This window comes from Pagrus major, chromosome 6 (genome assembly GCF_040436345.1).
Source record: "Pagrus major chromosome 6, Pma_NU_1.0".
Lineage (NCBI taxonomy): Eukaryota > Metazoa > Chordata > Actinopteri > Spariformes > Sparidae > Pagrus > Pagrus major.
In genome coordinates this window covers 23616422-23635069 of record NC_133220.1, presented here as the reverse complement: position 1 = coordinate 23635069, position 18648 = coordinate 23616422, and the positions used below count along the sequence as shown (strand labels likewise).

General features: G+C 41.6%; 1 protein-coding gene across 1 annotated transcript; it reads left to right on the top strand.

The window, feature by feature from the left end:
- The first annotated feature begins 411 nt into the window (after positions 1–411).
- On the top strand, positions 412–18457 carry per3 (period circadian clock 3). The gene is made up of 22 exons (XM_073469038.1): positions 412–538; positions 6030–6455; positions 9558–9718; positions 9827–9945; positions 10272–10470; positions 10652–10703; positions 11562–11710; positions 11977–12055; positions 12146–12252; positions 12533–12689; positions 12837–12945; positions 13338–13466; positions 13562–13667; positions 13748–13859; positions 13942–14081; positions 14206–14367; positions 14529–14780; positions 14872–15725; positions 15886–16078; positions 16300–16486; positions 16831–16981; positions 17074–18457. Exons 2-22 carry the CDS (start codon positions 6169–6171, stop codon positions 17194–17196), a joined length of 3828 nt encoding a protein of 1275 aa, XP_073325139.1. The 5' UTR covers positions 412–538; positions 6030–6168; the 3' UTR covers positions 17197–18457.
- The last annotated feature ends 191 nt before the right edge of the window (positions 18458–18648 follow it).

Here is an 18648-nt window from a genome sequence, read left to right as displayed (position 1 = left end):
TCACAGGCAAAAGCTCAATATACAATATTCACATTTGATAAAATCCGAAATATCAATATAATTCAAAGTCAGAACTTCCTGCGAAAGGTAACAAGATGTGTGAACTGCATGAGCTGGATCATATAGCACCTGGGTTCATTCATTGAGCTGTAGAGGGCTGGATGCAGCGCGCTGTAATGAGTAGGTGCTTTCGCAGTCTACATCAGGCTTGTTGTCCCTCTGTTGTGTAACATGGAGGTCCACGTGAACCGACACCAAGCATCGAACAGATTGCTGTTTAGACACGCCCACTGCCAGACTCCACATCCAATCACACGAAAGACACTTAATCGCTCTGTCCAATCATCGTCGAGTAGGCGGAGTTACACTGCACCGGCCTCACGTTGCACAAATGTGTCAAGCGCTCCGGAGTGGATGACGATTTACCTACGTGATTGGAAGATAATTCCAAAAAATATCCTTAATATAGTCCTGCAATCAATTTGATATAAATTGAATGTGTGGATATTGAAGCGGAAACACACGGGAAGTCGGAAAGGTAAATATTTCATCAGAAGATAAGAGATTTGAGGTGTCGTTCGCGAGTTAGCTAAGCTTGCTAGCAACCTCGCCCACGGCACCAACCAAGAGAACAGTGGATGTAAACAAATGCATTTTAATTCTTGTCTTGTCTCCTAGTATACTCTTAAACGTCTGTATTGTGTGGTTTAAGTTGGTTGCTTTACCTCTCCATACAGTAAAGCATGACTTGGCTGTGCGAAGTGTACAGTAGTGTCCGTTGCTAATATGTGTTAGCTAAATGACATGTCTGCCATAAGTCAGGCTTTTGCAGTTAGCGAGTGGCGCTGAGCGAGTTATGCTATTACCAGACTGCAGCTAAAGTGGCTCTGAGACGCTTACATTGCTTGAAGTGGAGTTATTATAACAACTAAAAAGTCACTAACTATCATAAGTCATTAATCTGTCAGCTCACGTTACACAGTAATAATTGACATGTTATTTAAAATAACACAATCTGGTTTTACAGTCTCGCTATTTTCTAGATTTACCAATGATAATACTCTAAAATGTAATGTGTCATTAATTGTAGTTTGCAGCTGGCGAGATGTGTGGCAATATGCATAATAACGTGACTGTAATAACGTCATAATAATGGCGGTCGTGCTCGAGCTTATGGTAGAGTAGTACTAGTCTCTCCCTTTAGCCTGAGCTGTAGTTACTGAGGTTATTGAGGTTACTGGGTTCATGCGGGGAGGGGATAGTGAACTGTAATGAGTGTCAGGTTTGTTTTCAGTGGGAGTGGGTTGTGGGCTGTTGTTCAAGTCGGAAGAGCTTTGCTTTTTCCATAGGATGAAAGCATGTAAAACAGGTGTCTGTGTTAGGGTTAGGGTTGAATTACTCATCTTCTGTCATATCACTTGTATTTGTGTATGTTTGTGTAGTTGTAGAGATAATCTTGGTGTTAGAGGTGACCTATATATATCAGAATCAGAATCAGAATCAGAAATCCTTTATTTGTCCCGCAAATGGGGAAATTCCTTAGTCACAGCAGCCAAAGGACAGTATCACACTTAAACAATAATAAAAAGTAAAAAATAAACAATATAATAGAGATAAGAAATAGAATTAACTCGTATATACATAGTATTTACAATATGAACTTGGTATTTACAATATATAGGTATTCATACAAACTCACTATACTACTACTGGATGTATACATCCCCAGCAATGAATATTTAACTTGTTGTCGGAAGCCAGTAAGCCCAGTTCCACCTAAATCGTAATCATTAATAATACTTTTATTAATATTTAATAAAAGTATTTTTCCTTAATGAAATAAATGTTAATCTTGTAGATAAAAGGTGTAGATAAAACATGTTTGCATGTTACCAGTCTGTGAATGATGTTATTATGTATTATTATGATTTCATAACGAAATGTTGTTGCCCTGGATGTATAGCCTGCCAAGGCTTTTACTTCCATATTGGCTGGAGTTTGTAGTGTAGTTGTGTTGTGAGATTTGAGTGTGTCTGAGCAGCTCTTTGATATATCAAGATAAGCTCCTTAACTGCTTTTCATCTATGTTGTTGAATCCATATACAAAAATTTGCAGGAGACACAGTTTAGTTTGATTTTGGCTTTGGCACTGACATTGCATTGCTCATGGCTGTTCTTTGACTCCATGTACAGTTAGTCCTGTAAACTGGTGAAAAACAGGCAAAGGGTGTTGCTCCCCTCAGAAGCCAAGTTGCCTAAGGTGTTTTTTGCTCAAATGAAGACATGTTTTCATTGCAATGTGGCAATATTTTGTGACAAGACAACCAGGCATTTTATTTTAACAGAAGGTGTGATATTTATTTCAGAAGAATTACATTGAGATGATATCTTATCATATTGTTGTCATACAAATTCAGGCTATGTATATTGTTTGGTAAGGTGGACAAGAGAGCTCAAGGCCATGCAACTTAAGAAAACAGATGCAAATAGACAAAACACAATCAAATTAAGAAAACATCCTCATCAATTCCACAACACATGCACAGCATTTAGAAAACACACTGTAAATACAGAATCCACAACCAAAATGCAGTAACACTCTGCAAATACACACAACAACAACAACAGAAGTGTTTGCAGAGGGCACTAAAAATTGTTGAACATGGCACGGACACACTTGTTGTTGCCATGGTTTGTGTGACTCATGAAGTTCTTGACGTTAGGACCGTGGATTTCTTTCTTCTCTCACTAATCTGCTCTGCTTAGGGTTGAAAAATTGATCAAAGTATTAGCAAAATCACAATATTACAAAGTGCAATATCCAAATGTCAGGAGCTGCAATTTTTGTGTAGAATGTGTCACAAAACATATAATAATAAATGAAGAATTGTGGTGTAAGAGATGCTCCGATGTACAAATCATATTTTCCAGACATAAGGGGGGAAAAGTTTTTGGTATAGAGCCCAGCAAAAATCATTTTCAGTGAACATGAAATGCAAAAATTACCATACCCACGAAAATCTTAGAGCAATAGCTGTCAAAATAATTGCAATCTGATTTCTTTTGCATATTGTTCAGCCATAGCCTGCTTATGCTCTGAAAGTGACTTCTGCAAGCACCTCACATAACCATACAGAGTGGAAAAAGTTCTGGAATCTATTATGTGGACAACTTGTGGGGAGATTTTATTGTTTAATATTAGATATAAACATTTACTCTCCAACCACCAGAAGGATGAGCTGTAGCCTGCATGATACTCACGTAGATATTATTATTCCAGTTAAATCCCAAGGTTTTAGGCTACAGAATGTCAAGCATTGATGTTTAAAGTTACACATTATCACATTTTTTTAAGGGGAGGACATTTTTTCCTTCTAAGTTGCCGTTGTGTGTATGTGATGTCTGTTTGTAAAGTAATGACATTTAGTTTTGTATTTAATTACGTGTAATATTTGGTCTTTCCCACAAGAAGATTTCCTTCCTTAAATAATCCCCATATTAAAGACGACTACTTCCTTGTGTAATTTACATAATACCTTCGAGTGCAGATTTTTATGTGATCACAATGCTGCCTATTTGACGCCATCCACCGCTGATGAAGGTGAGGATCACCAGTACTGGGGCTTTGGTCTTGACGAGGGAATTGAGGTGCCACAAATAGAACTGAGGGCTTTTAAAAAGCTGATGAGCTACGTTTTGGAATTTCTTGTCAAATTGAAGAATTTTTATTTTTTTTTGTTTATATGTGTACCTTCTCTTGAGTTGCGGTGCATTGTGGGCCACTGTAGTTTAGTCTTGTGAGAATTAGTCCTATCTGTAACAGTGGAACACAGATCATTGCTTGTTTATTTTATCTGTGACGTTGTTGTCCGTGCTACGTGTATTAGAAAATATCCTCATTAACATTATTTTTGGATGTCCCGTTTTTTTTTGCTTTAAACAAATTTCAGTTGTTTTGTTTTTGTTTTGACCTTATAAATGGTATCTATATGCAGCCAAACAGTTTAACTTTCAATTGTGTTGTTCTCAACTTCTATGGGACAGTTTAACTCCTTTGCCTACAAACATTACTGATGTGTACAGACCATATTCAGACCATTCAAAAAACAAACAACAGATTGTTTTTCTGTGATTATCCTTATGACCAGTCAATCAATCTGTTGAGTGATAATGTGTTCCAATCAGCAATTTTAGTGGTGCAACTAACCTTTTGTTTACATTTATATTGCAATTTGCTTTGTAGAAGACTCACACATTTCCCCTGTGAGAAATGGGGGAGCAAAGTACAGATTACTAAACTGTCTCAGCACCTTGACCTTAGTGTGGCTTTATCAGGTTCGTATGTATATTGTAAAAATAAGACAAGGCCAGAGCATCATACCTACACCAAAGTAAGCATGGGTTTGCGTCTGTGCCTTGTACACACGCACTCAGTATAATAGGAGGATAGCTTATACGCTCCGAATTGAGCAAGCTGGTTATGTAATCCTGCAGTGACGACTTGTTGAACGACGCAGGATATTTTCCCTGGCTCCTGTTTGTACCTCTCAGTGTGTCTCCCTCTCTCTCTGTGTCTCAATCGTCTTGTCTCACTGTTGTGTGTTTGTGGCGGCAACTGTTATTTTATAGCTGATATGATGGCTGAAATCAAGCTAGAAGAGGCAGGTGACTGGGGATAGCAAAGACGTTACCTCTGTTTTCTTTTGTAACGTTTTTTCATTACAAAGAAGAAGCTTTGGTTGAAAGATGAGAAAAAAATGTCTCATTGGGCATCAGCTCTGAGGCTGCAGATGGTCACATTGTTGTTGTTTTGTTGGTGTTGTATAAAGACTGGGATTTGGCAGAGTTGTACTGGTGTTGGCAGTATTGATAGGTGAGATGTGCTCATATGTGTACATCGTAGATGATGGGAGTGAGTAAGACGGCAGTGAGTCCATTTGATTGTCAGATTGTCCAATAGTATTAGATAACAAGACAGATTGTGTGTCATTCACATTCGAGAAAAGAAAAACAATGTATTTTTCCACAGAACATTTTATTCCTACAGATATACAATATGGTCAAAAATCATAATGCGATTATTTAGACAGATACTGTGATTGTGATATGATTCATGATTAGTGGGAATGATCATTTATGCATCACAATGTTCTTCTTTTTTTGTGGATCTGATTGCAATTATTTATTTTTTTATTTAGTGATGCAACACAAGACAGGTGAGAGACATGGAAGGAATGATACTATGTGTGAAACAAAAAAGATACTGTTAACAATGGAGACAGCAAGACAAGACAAATAAACGAACAAGCAAAACAAATTATTGCATTGTATGTTGAGGGTTCTGAAAGGCGGTTGTGTGTGTGTGTGTGTGTGTGTGTGTGTGTGTGTGTGTGTGTGTGTGTGTGTGTGTGTGTGTGTGTGTGTGTGTGTGTGTGTGTGTTCAGAAGCAGAAAAAAGGGGGGAAAGGTTTGGAAGTGACTTGGACAGCTGAAAGAGAAAGTCTAACAATAAAAAATAGCAACAACAACAGCAATAGTAACCTTACTAATGAAACAAACCAACAAAAAGAAAAGGACAATTTTCATTTTTACTGAAAAAATATAAAAATCAGGAGGATGAGGGGACAGACCCAAACAAATGTGTTTTCTGTCTTTATTATCCAGTCCGGTCCATCTCTGTAGCACTACAGTACTTCATCATAATGCCGTTTTGTTACAACTTTTCTTTAAAAGAAAAGTGCAGCTTTTTGCGATTTGGATATTACACTTAGCTGTATTGCGATCATGATTATACTTCAATTAACTGTGCAGGCCTATTAATTTCATGCATACTCACTGCAAATACAAAACACTATAAAATGTGTATATAGTACTTTACTGTTTACAGTCAGTATATGACACACCTCAGATACTAGATTTGTGTTTTCAGTGGCAGAAGTTCAGAAGATACCACCTGCTGCTATTTCTTTGATGTTGTTTGTTTGTATACTGTTTTTTTATTATCTTCCTTTATTTTATTTTGTCTTACAGAGTTCAAGGTAGACCTTTACATCCAACATTCAGCATTGATTGAATGGATTCTTTGTTGTCGTCACCACATGGAACCCATTCCTCTTGTTGAACATATGAAGACCTTTACTGACCACTGGGATTGGGAAAATTATTACTGATGTGCGACCAAAGTGCAGAGATGCCTGGAGGTGACAGCGGTCCGGATGGGGAGGAGCCTGCAGTACCATCAACCACTGGAGAACATGGGGGGGAGGGGAGGGTGCCATTGGCACAGCACGACAGAGGGGCGCAGTCAGAGCGCCACAGGGGGGAGGAGAGCAGAGCTTCAGGGGGGGAAGTTGGGCAGGAAGATGAGGAGATGACTAGCGGATCACATGACCTCTCTTCCTCAGCCAATCACAGCCCTGGTAGCGCCATGGGATCCACTTCAGCGTCAACTAAGAGGTATTTGTCTGATTGGGTGTGCCCTGACTGAGCTGCACGCTCGTCTCTTGATTTATCTCAAATGAGTTTTAAAATGCAACACAGTATATCAAAACAGTGGCTTTGCATCTGGTGATATCAACAAGGGAGTGTTTTAAAACTTGTTTTAGAAAAGTGATTAATATCTGTGCAAGTTTTGATACCTTGTGCTAACAGCTCACAAAAACAAAATGTTTATTTGTTTATCCCTGTCTACTAGTTCTATCCATGACAACATTGCAATCCCCAAAGTCATCGCTGAAAATTGGTCCAGTGGAGCAACACACATGACCAGTCAGATGATCAAACAGCTTGAAAACAAGTCAAACATTTAGCCAAGTCGCTGGCTAATGTTACTGGTTACCCTCTGAGTGGCAAGTCTGCTACCTTTCTAGTCTAATTAATAAACAAACAAAATGACTAGAAAGGAATATTACTATTCCTTTTGTTGAAACTAAACACAGAGAAGCAGCATTTCAGTTCTTATGCACCACGTATATGAGAACACTTGGGATCTGCTTGAGCTTCCAGTTTTTTTAAATCAAGGCTTAAAGGTGCAATTTTAAGATCTGAACATAATTTAAGTTTAAAATATTTAAAAAATGAACTAACCCTATCAACAGAGTGTGAAGAAGTAACAGTTTTGGCGTTATGTCCAAGATGCCTCTGTATTGCATTGCAGAGATATCCACCGCTAAGCAGCTTCTGTAATACATTCTGTAATAAATCCTCCCGGCCTGAGGGGTGATAGTGAGTCACTGTAGCCTCTAGTGTGCCGCAGGAGAGAGGGAGAAGTCGAGCCGGCCGGCGTGAGCTATGGCTTACAGCCTTGGTTAGTTATTCAGTAAACACAAAGATGATCTCAGACAGCAGCTCCTGAAAAGAAACCATGTCCACAGCGTAGAAAAGAAGCGACTTAGAACGACGCTAAACAGGAGTACATTTTGTCGGGGCTTTCCCACGCTGGAGACAGCTGTGGACAAGTAAAAAAGATGAACTTGCAAAGTTTCTTCAGACCGGTAAGTAACATCTAACATTGTCTGTTTACTGAAACATAGCTTTAGTTTAACTAATGACAACACAAACTATAACAGCTAGCTAGGTGTGATTGTTTTTAGTTAATGCGGCAGTGCTCAAACTGAGCCAAGTAAGCTATAATGTAAACTTGTATACATCAGATCATAAGATAGCAGTCTTGTTTTGACCAGCTGTATTCTTGCTCTGCTGTCAGTTATTAGTTGTTTTTATTTATAACAGATGACTGTAAATTGCGATTTTAGGGACCCAGTAGTAGACCAAATATTGTCTTTCAATTCATTATATTGGCATTACGGTTATGAGACTGTTAAGTAACTTCGATATACATTTTTGAGGACATTACAAGATTTATTACGCGTCTCACTGCAGCAATGACACTGTTAGATAATGTGGACAGTTTTTTTCTCTGCAGTCCATGTTTTCGCTATGTGACAATATAAAATCATTCGTTTTGTATACAACTGTTCTTTACCTTTGTATGAGCCATTTCTGTGTGACTGCGTGTCTGTATGGGGCCAGTAGGTGTCCTCAGCGCACCACAAAAGGGGAGTCTACATAGGTGGGAGTTATTGTTCCGGGGTCAGGGGTCAGGTGCTGCAAAGGGGAAGAGCACACAGTTTTCGACTGCTCTGTCATGCTGCGGCAGGCGAGTCGCATTGGTAATGGTGCATGGACTTTGTTCACACTAGAAGATGTTTTGGTGAGAAAAATAAACCATGATCGCAAATTAACCGATTCCGAAGTCATCTGTGTCTCGCAGTGTTCGGCAAGCGCGTCAACCTAAGTTCAGCCCTCTATGCAGCCCCTCAGTGGCTTAAGCACTAGGTTTAGCCTCTACAACCTTCTTTTCCTAAAAGAGGGCAGATGGCACTGTGATGTATGTATTATGGGTAGGGACATCATCTGAGTGAAATAATTAATAAATACTGTCTGTAATATCAAAATGAAAGATTCTACTAATCATATCTTACATGTACAGAGAGCTTTACAAAAAACATTCAATACACTACAGAGTTCTCACTGTATGTATCTGAGCCTGATCAATCACTGCTCACACTGTAAAATAAACACAGTCCTAACATGTTCTGATAAAAACAATTGAGTCTGAACTAATCTAACTGCCCTGCCACATCTTTGTGTTTTTAGGAGCAGAAATCCAGTCCAGACACCCCAGTGATGAATTACCACTTCATCTGCAGCTGGTCTCAACAACAAGCCCCCCCAATGGACGTCTGTCTCTATACATTACATTAGCTGACATCTTTGACCATCATCCCATGACACATTCTTTATACTGTGAACTTTTGCATATGCCATGATGAAGTGGTTTGCACAAAACTGTACAGCTTTGTGAGTCTAAAACATACATATATTATATACATGTATTTTTTGTGTTCTGTATTTATGGTCTTCACTGTTGCAGTAATTAGCCTTCATTTATTATGTACCAGCCACTAAGGCAAATTCCTTCCTCTAAAAAAGGAGTGGCATTTTAGTGTCCACTATTGCAGTGATATTTTTGTGAATTTTGTAAACTTTGCAATAAATGGCAAAACACGAAAGGCTTTTTGTGTTGACAATAACTGAAATGAAACATTCCAACCTACTGGAAATGGGTTTGTGCCAGCTTTACTGAAATGTGGGTTACAAGGGTTGTTTAGAATACCTGCTTACACAGATCTGTGTTTGTTACACCAATAGAATGAATTGTCCTCAAAATTTTGTATCAATGTATACCTCCAAAGGTTGTGTAACAAAAGAATGCAACAACTTAGCAATAGTGAATATATGGGTAAATAAATATATACATAGTAGTAATTATTTCGGTCTTTACAATTTTAACAACTTACAATAATGAATTTGCATAGAAACAAATGGAATATATAAGATAAATGAGAAAAAGGCTTTGAACTTAAACACTGAGAAAGGGGGAAACACTGCCCCCTATTCATTTGAAGCAGGTTGCTGGAAATTACAAATAGCTCCTTTAAAACTGTTGTGTTTGCCACTGCATTGTATTAAGTTAAACTCTCTGACTGTTTATAGCAGTGAGAACACAGATGACAGCAGAGGGCAGACCCACAGAGAAGTGATGACCACAGTGGCTGAAATGAAGAAGAGGCTTCCATCTGACAAACGCAGTCGCAGCAAAGCCAGCACTGTGGAGGCCTTACACTACGCGCTCAACTGTGTCAAACAAGTGCAAGGTAACCTGACAACTGAAAACTCTTAAGTTCTGCTTTTTCTTTAAATATTCAGAGTAATGTCACCACTTTTTCTGATACCATCATATGTGTTTGTGTGTTGCTCTCTAGCCAACAGCGAATATTACAAACTGCTGATGCAAAATGGCCAGGAGGAGAGGAGAGATGCCAGTGTTTGCACCCTGGAGGAGTTGGAGAGAGTTACCTCTGAACACACGCTTAAAAACACGGTATACATACACACACACACACTGTCATACATTTATCACTTAAGACACACATACTTACAGTAAGTCACAACAACAGAGGATTTGTTGGAAATTGTTCATGTATCCAGTTTTGATCCTGATTCATGGCTCCATCACACTTAAACACACTTAAAGCTGCAAACACACTCACATCATACATGCACATGTAAGTTTACTTTTGCCTCACGCCTGGTGGTGTGTGTGAGTGTATGTGTGTTTACTGCTTGTGTGTGTCTGTGACTTGGCTCGCCTGTGTGCTTGTGTCTTTCTACATGTGCGTGCGTACGTCTCTCTGTGCCTGTGTGTAGGACTCCTTCGTTGTGGTTTTCTCGCTGTCGAGTGGCCGTGTGATGTACGCGTCGGAGCAGGCTCCCAGCATCCTGTGCTGCAAGAAGAAGTTCCTGGAGTCAGCCAAGTTTGTGGAGCTACTCTTCCACCAAGATGTTAATGTCTTCTACTCGCACACGGCTCAGCTGCATCTGCCCCCCTGGAGCAACTCTAACACAGGTGTGTTTGGACCACATTTATTATACTGCATTTAGGTTTTGTTTAAATGTCAGTATCAAAGCTTATATTAGGTGACTTTAGCTCAGTTTGTTTATAAATAATTGTGAATCAGTGCAGATAACTAATGGAATTAAAAGAACTGGCAGATAATCTAACTTTTTGTTGTTCTTTGTCTCTGCAGCTGGGATTCTGTTTGACTCTGCCCAGGTCAAGTCTTTTTTCTGCAGAATCAGGTCAGTATACTTACTTTATTTTGATTTCTATTAAGGATCCCTCTTGTACTAGGCCTTCCATAAATCTGCGATTTCACAATAATGAAATTTCTGGGAACATTTCATATGCTCAGAAAAATATGAATTCCACAGATTCAGACAGCGTCTGCACTCCATACGTTCTCAAGAGGTATTATTGTTTGTGCCACCCTAGCAAAGACTACTGGATCATTTCTGTTACCAACAACACAGGACAAAACGTGACTTTGTTTATTCATTTCGTCTATAACTGAGAACTGACAGCAGATAGAAATGGGGCCAGACTGCCAGCCTGACTAGATCCACGGTCAGCTTTCATTATGTTAGATTTGTGCCAGATTTTGTGCCAGGTGGTAGACAAATAAACAGCAAGGTTGATGGGGAACCAATCTAAATGCCATGGTGTCATCATTCTGTGACCATTACACTGTGCAATCAAGGTTTACTTCATAAAGATACATTAAAACAAAAAACTTGCCTCTTGCCAGTTTAACGAAAAGTTCTAACTCTGCAGGGATCCTTTCCTTAATGCCGTCAGACACTTAGAATAACAATCTGAGTATGCTGGGTGCAAAACAAGCATTCAGTGGACTTACTTTGATGGTTCCCAATGGCCTGCAGATGGTTCTCACATCGTCTGTTTCGCTGCAGTGGCCCAGCTCAATACTGAAACAAGTTCAAAAATTGTTGTCCTCATTAGTCATTTAGGTATCAAAAACATGTGAAATAGGGCCAAGGTTGAAAAATACAGAAGTTATCTTTTAATATTAATTGAGTAAAACGGCTTCTGTGTACTTCATGCATCACAGTGGAAATCAAAAATGTCAATTTATGTTTTAGGGGTGGGAAGGACCGTGAGGGTGAGATGCGTTACAACCCATTTCGGATAACACCCTACCTGCTGAAGGTGCAGGGAAAAGGAAGCAATCAGGAGGAGGAGGAGTCGTGCTGCCTGGCGCTGGCTGAACGCATCATCTCTGGATATGAAGGTACAATTATGAATACACGAATAGTAAACAACAAGCTTGCTTGTTTTACCTTTTTTTTTTTGCTTGTGTTTGGACACACAACCCTTGCTCATTTCATGCCACCAGAGATGTTTCTGAGGAAGTTGTGAACAAATTAATGTTATGACTTAATACCTTACTACCTCTGCTTATCTATCAGTCATCAGTATTCAGAGGTTTTCTTGTACTTAAACATGTAAGAAAGAGCCCTCACATATCCCTGACATTAATATTATCTGTTTGTGCAGCACCTCGGATCCCCTTGGACAAGCGCATCTTCACCACCACTCACTCCCCTGGCTGTGTGTTCCTGGAAGTGGATGACAGGTCAGTACACACACGAACGATCAGAGTTTACATTGAGCTTTTTGGTGGCGCTGTGTTGGTGAAGCTAATTTGATGGTTATTGCCTTTTAGGGCTGTGCCATTGCTAGGATACCTTCCTCAGGATCTGATTGGCTCGTCGTTGCTGACTTGCATCCACCCAGACGACCGCCCCCTGATGCTGTCTATGCACCGGAAAGGTAAGTGTTCAAGACACATACTTTTTTCTTTTAATTAGAAAGTATAAAAAAGACCTTATTAATATATTGACATGAGAAGTTGTCATTGAACATACTAATCTAATCTAATTGAACTAATTGATTAATAGGAAAAACATTTTGTAGGTTAAGCAAAAACACAAATAACTAATTTCACCCCAATTTGGGATTCACCCAGGATTTCCTCCAATGTTGATTATAGTGACCATTCATCTACATATTCCCCCTTACCTTGATGTTTTTCTCTTAACACCATGTTCAGTGTTGAAATATGCGGGCCAGTCTCCGTTTGAGCACTCTCCAGTGCGTCTGCGGTGTCAGAATGGAGACCACATCACCTTGGACACCAGCTGGTCCAGCTTCATCAACCCTTGGAGCCGCAAGGTGGCTTTCATCATTGGACGTCATAAAGTCAGGACGTAAGTTCACAAAGACAAAAACCTATTGAAAGTTTTATATTAAAAAATAAAATCTTGATGCTTTCTATGTGGTCAGGTGGGGGACTTTATAATTACATGTACTGCCTTTTAATCCTCCTGTTTTAATGACACCACTTTTGTCACCAGGAGTCCACTGAATGAGGATGTGTTTGCTGCACCGACTAAGGACGATATCCCGGTCACCCATGAGGAAATAAAAGATCTACAAGCAAAGATCTACAAGCTTTTCCTGCAGGTCATTATTTCAATACTGAAAGAAATGCATAATTCAAATATCTATTATTGTTTGATATTAGAGAAAAATGTAATGTTTTCAGGGCATGGATATTAAAATCAGCTTACCGTTTCTGTTTCATATTAATTTGAAATGAATCCTTTTTGGTGTTTTTTTTTTTCTTGCTAAACTAGAATTTCCCCTTATTCATTCTTGGCGTTTTTGAAGCATTTTATTGCCTAGTGAGATAATTGATAGGTTAATTGATAGTGAAAGTTGTAGTCCTAGACCACATACATGTCCATAGGTGTACAGCCTTACTAACACAAACACACACCTCTCTATCCAACACATTTTATCTTTCTGTCAGTTTTTCACCAGTGCTTTCACTTCTCTGTGTCTCTCCTCCACAGCCGGTCCATAACAACGGTTCCAGTGGTTACGGCAGTTTGGGAAGTAACGGCTCTCATGAGCACTACATCAGCGTAGCCTCTTCAAGTGACAGCAATGGTAACCTGTGGGAGGACGCGCACCGGGAACCGGTGAGACATAACAGTGACATCACAGGCCAGGAAGCCAGTGGTAACCCTGCTGCCAATGTAAATCATGCTGATACATTGTTTGTGTCTTATTGCAGATGACTCTGCAGCAGATCTGTGCTGATGTGAACAGAGTGAAGAGTTGGGGCCAGCAGGCTTATCTGGGTAGCCACAAAATTGCTCTTCTTGGCAAACCTGCCGCAGGTAATGCAGACCCACACACATATAATAAAAACAAAACTGTGATAAATTGTTTTGGCTAAAATGAACCTTTATTTTTCCAGCACGTCTGCCCCCCATAGTCTCCAACCCTGAGGTCAGAGATCCTGAAGAAAGTAGGAAGCAAACACACATTCCCTCCTATCAGCAGATCAACTGTGTGGACAACATTTTCAGGTGTGTGGATGTAGCATCATAACGCCACTCTTAGATCACATTATTCCTGTCACTCTGTTAATTGTTTGTGTGTGTGTTCCAGATATTTGGAGAGCTGTACAGGTCCAGCCCTCAAGCGCAAGAGTGACTCCCATTCCTTGGCCACCTCTTCTTCCTCATCCTCTACCTCAGAAGACGACAAGCCTGCTGGAGCCACTGACACAGCTCAGGCCAGCTCAGATGGTATGAACACAGCACACAGACACCACACAGTTTACTACTCTATCATCATTTGGGATATATATTGTAATATTCTTTGTAAAAGCAACACTTGCTTTTATTCACCGTGTTTCCCCTGATTTTACAGTGGTGCTGGACAGTGGGGTGTCAGTGGCCCCGACGGCAGCAGCAGTTGTTGGAGCGCCTCTGACGGACATCACAATGTCCACCAAGGCTATGAGCGTAGTCTCTGTCACCAGCCAGTGTTCATACAGCAGCACCATCGTCCATGTGCCACAGCCTGAATCAGGTATTTAACATACCCTTACACTGGGTTTCATACAGAGTCTTGAAAGTTTGGAAAATCCTTTAAATTTATATTTTCAAAGTTAGGTAAAAAAAAACTTTGGAACACTGTCACTTTGGAAAACGGCCTTTTGAACATGTTTGTTCCTTAATGTTCTCCCACAGAGGCCACGGCCCCAGAGGATGCCCCGATGGGCAGCGAGCCTGCTGATGCTGCTCCGACCCCTGTCCGTCTGGCCCCCAGCCTCGCCACAGAGGAACGAAGGTTTATCGGTCTCACCAAGGAGGTGCTGTCAGCTCACACCCAGAAGGAGGAGCAAGAGTATGTGGATCGATTCCGCCATCGCATCCTCCAGAGCCCCTACAGCTCCTATCTGCAGCTGGACAACAGCTCTATGGCTCACTCCCACCACCCAGGTATGTATTTATTTACAAAGGTGCAGAATGTGTGTTTTTAAGGGAAACTCTGGCGCCTCCCATCGAACTTATTATGTCTATTTCACCACAGGCGACTATCTACGTCCAGTGAGTGGTGCTGGGTGGAACCGCACTCGGAGAGGAAAGCCCAGGCACAAGCGCGCCAAACCTCAGACTTCCTCAGATAGCTACACTTCTCCACCTGGTCCCAATTCCTCCTGGCCCTCCTCAGAGTCCTCCCAGCCCCAGATGGGGGTGCCCTACAGCCAAACAACCCCACTCCAGGCGCCATTCTTCCCCATGATGGCGACCCAGCCTGTCCAAGAGCAACTGCCCAGACCACAACAGCTGCCTGGATCGACCCCCATGGTCCTGCAGCCTCCTGACCAAACCCAACTGAGCTACAACTTCAGCATCATGCAGCCTACTCAGAGCCTGCCAGGCATGCAGCAAATCCAGACGGAGCCCATTCAGAATCTGCAGAATATACAGAACTTCCCCAACCTGCAGCCCATGGCTCCAGTCCAAAACATCAACCCATACATGACTTCAGTCATGGCTGTCATCTTGCCCAGCTATCCAACTTTCACTCCAGGTTACCCGTCCATTTACCCACCGTCTGCTCCTTCCATGCTGCCCCAGGCACCCATCACCATGACGGGCTTTGCCCCTGGCAGTGTCCAATTTCCTCAGCCCCTGTTCCAAACCCAGCAAGTGCCCCAGACTCAGACCCCACTGGGCACTCTGCTTTGCTCACCCCGACCCAGCTCCTCTGTCGGGGAAGAGGACGAGGCAGCTGGTCCTCCGGCATTATTCTCCAGCTCTCGCTCCAGTTCTCCGCTACAGCTTAACTTGCTGCAGGAGGAGCTGCCAAAGCCAAATGAAGGGCAGAGCAGTACCGGGCACAACCACGCCGAGAGCCTCCATGAACAACATGCCAATGAGGTGAGTCTGTTGTTTTCTGCCAACCTTCAACATGCAAAAACTTTTACTTTCTCTCAGTAGATACACTGTTATACATACCCTGTATAGGGTTATAGTACATAGTTGTATTCACAGGATGTTCTTGGTAAAGTTCTGACTGTTAAACCTTTGCCTCGCTTAGGGTGACAACCCCAGTGATTCTGGGAACCATGACACCCAGTCTACATCCAGTGAGCTGCTTGACATGCTGCTGCAGGAGGATGCCAGGTCAGGGACCGGCTCCAATGCCTCTGGGTCTGGGTCAGGGGAGTCTGGTGGCTCCCTGGGATCTGGATCAGGATCAGGCTCCAATGGAACCTCCACATCACACACTGGTAAGAGGGAAAACACACACGTCTGCATAAAATTGTCTTTTCACACACTCTGTGTTAGCAATTTTACGGCACATTGCAAATGAGTAAAATAATCATCAATAATTCTTCCTAAAAAAATAATTTATAATAATAATAATAATTTAACAATGCTGACAGAAGAGCAGGACTTTCACTTAAAAGCAGGCTGCAGTGACTGATGCAGAACTCTCTCTGGCTTGCAGGCAGCAGCAACAGCAGCAAATACTTTGCCAGCAATGATTCATCGGACACATCACGCAAAGCCCGTAAGAGCCAGGAGGCACCGGCAGAGCACCAACACAGCTTCGACACTCGGGTGGAGAACTCAGTGTGGACCATGATCCAGCACACGCCTGAGCGTGTCATGATGAACTACCAGATCCACACCAGGTACACCCTAAACATCAATCTGTTTCCAGTCTATTCATGCTTTGCATCACACATTGACATGTGGCCATTTTCCTTTTCTTCCCAGTGTAATTAAGCATTGAGCCAGCCCCTGCTGCACAGCAATTTGCATCGGAAAACACACTACTGAAATTGTTTTAGGCTTAGATAATATGGATTATAAGATGGCCATGTTTTTTGAAAAAGGTTTTGATAAATTGATTGAAAAAATGTGTTTTCCTAAATTTATAACATGTAACTAAGATGTTTGTCTCTCATTTTAAACTATTCCCATGTCATTCAAACCTTCATATTTGCCCTGAATTGCATCTTTTCCTCTCTTCCAGGGACCAGATTGAGGTGTTGTCAGAAGACAGGGAGAAGCTTCGGGTGCTACAGCCCCTCCAGCCCTGGTTCACCCAGGAGCAGAGAGAGGAGCTGGCTGAGGTCCATCCCTGGATCTCACAGCACACTATCCCACAGGAGATCGACACACAGGTGGGCATCTCCAGTCACACACACTCACCATAAACATGTTCATCTTTCTTCTCACCTGAGCACAGGTTTAAATCTCTCTTTGTGTCTCACAGGGTTGTGTGAGCTGCAGCGCAGGTGTAGGGGTCGCCCACTCCCCTCACCCGCCTGCCCCCGACAGCTCGTCCTCTCTGGAGAGTCCTCAGGATGAATCCATCGGACCTGTGGTGGACACCTGAGAAACTCTGAAACCAAATGAACTAACCACCCAGCTCACAGCAAACCAGCCCAGCCAGAAACCTTGACAACTGGACCAGGCCCTGAGGAGCAGAGCGAGAGCGACGGGCATTTTTACTGTCAATATCTCTTAGTCAGCCTCATGTGACTGCCTTTATTGGACCATAAATATTATACCTCTCTACTTTTTGTGCTTATAGACCCCTGTAGGGGTTCAGTTTGTATTTAAGACTGACCAGATCTTTGGCACCATGACGCTCAGTATAGGAAGAGGGTCCCATGGTTGCTGCCCCCAAACATGAGCACTGTGTCCACACACCCAGTCTGTAGGACGAGTGCAACTGGGTGACGAGACAATGACGGTGCTGGCCCAGGTTGAATATCAGAACACACGCCAGACTCTTCCCCAGAGATGTGGAGTGTACAGTGTGTGTACCACCAGCTGCATAGTGACATACCATGGTTGACACATGGTTGATTGTTTTGATGGACACTGAGACAAAGACACATTTGCTGCTCTGTGTTTATAATGTTCAGATTCTAATCTTGTAAGTTAATTGTTGTTGGAGTGTATTCTCGTATTCCAGAGGTCGGTCTCCTCTTGACCAGAACATCATGTTTTATGTTTTCTCTGAGCAACAGCAAACGTATTGAGCATTTCACATTGACTTTAGTGCTACAAAACAAGTCCATCTTGATGTCCAAAAGGTCCTGTAGCACCTCCCAGTATATCCTGCCTGATCATCACCCTACAGAACCTGTAGCTTACCTCTAATTGTATACCGACACAGTGTGGCCCAAAATTGATTGATCCTGGGTTTACAGAATGAATTTCCTCTTGGATTGTGTGTGTGCGTGTGTGTGCGTGTGTGTGTGTGTGTGTGTGTGTGTGAGAGAGAGAGAGAGACAGAGAGAGAAAGGCAGAGATAAATTGATTAACCTATTGTGATTCTGTGAATGTTGTCACACTTATTCTTGTACGGGATTCAGATCACAGGTGAGCAGGTGTGTGTGTTTGTGTGTTTGTGTGTGTTTGTGTGCGCTGACCGATTGAGAGCTGCTTCCTTCGATACAGTTGTCCAACAGTGCAAGACAGACCAGGGTTTTCTACCATTTTTAGATTCAAAGTATATTACAGTACCATGTATTTTATAGAAAAAGTACACAAAACAAACTTCACAAAGTGTATAAAAGCCATTTGTCTTGAATTCAGGGACTGTTTGTTTGTGACACAAAGGAATGAATAAATGAACTATGACCTTACGTGTACTTAGGTGTGACTTTCTATGAAGCACAATACACAAAAGTTCTTATATGCTGATACATACTATCTTGGCCAAAGTTGGTCTGTTGATACACCCATCAATAAAGGCTCAACACAAAGCATTACAAAATGGCAGACATCTGCATCCAAGTATTTATATACTTGACACCTGACACTACAATAACATTAA

What these genes read in the sequence shown, in the direction of transcription:
- per3 (XM_073469038.1), top strand. Translation starts at nt 6,169, where the DNA reads ATGTGCGACCAAAGTGCAGAGATGCCTGGAGGTGACAGCGGTCCGGAT. An exon ending in TCTACAAGCTTTTCCTGCAG is followed by an intron (nt 12,946 to 13,337) that starts GTCATTATTTCA and finishes TCTCCTCCACAG; the next exon opens with CCGGTCCATAACAACGGTTC. An exon ending in AACTACCAGATCCACACCAG is followed by an intron (nt 16,487 to 16,830) that starts GTACACCCTAAA and finishes CCTCTCTTCCAG; the next exon opens with GGACCAGATTGAGGTGTTGT.